This window comes from Penaeus monodon, chromosome 25, assembly GCF_015228065.2.
Source record: "Penaeus monodon isolate SGIC_2016 chromosome 25, NSTDA_Pmon_1, whole genome shotgun sequence".
In the NCBI taxonomy this organism is placed as follows: domain Eukaryota; kingdom Metazoa; phylum Arthropoda; class Malacostraca; order Decapoda; family Penaeidae; genus Penaeus; species Penaeus monodon.
Window position 1 is genome coordinate 38173804 of NC_051410.1, and position 398 is coordinate 38174201.

The 398-nt window shown below is 46.5% G+C and overlaps 1 protein-coding gene across 1 annotated transcript in view; it reads left to right on the forward strand.

The window, feature by feature from the left end:
- LOC119589225 (very low-density lipoprotein receptor-like) overlaps positions 1–263 on the forward strand; it is a gene marked incomplete in the record, with an annotated part of 7447 nt that extends 7184 nt beyond the window's left edge. Inside the window, 1 exon segment of the mRNA XM_037937830.1 lies at positions 1–263. Within this exon segment, the coding sequence (XP_037793758.1) occupies positions 1–69 (69 nt within the window).
- Between the last annotated feature and the right edge of the window lie 135 nt (positions 264–398).

A 398-nucleotide genomic window follows, 5' to 3' on the forward strand; every position in this document is an offset into this window, starting at 1 on the left:
CGTGACCCCCGCTTGTCCCGAGCACAGAGTTCCTTCCTCTACAAACTCGCCAGAATCCCCAAGAACTAAGGACTCCCTTCTTGCGACTCCCCGGCCCCTGGCGTAGGACTCACCTTCGTCAGTCGCTCGGGGAAAAAAAACCTGCCAGCGTGGGTGACTCCTGCAAACTATGCTTTCACTTCCTCGCTTGGGAATCGCAGCGCGCCAGGCTGGGTCGGTTTTGGAAAGCTGGATTGTACTTTGAATAATTGTTTAATTCTTACTTTGTTGTTGTTTTGCTTTTCTTGATAGAGGCTTTGGTCACCTGTCTATGGTCTTCCACTAAAGAAATAGGTCAAATAAATTATACAAGCATGAATATATTGCTTTTGATAAATGTACTAATATGTATGTCGGTG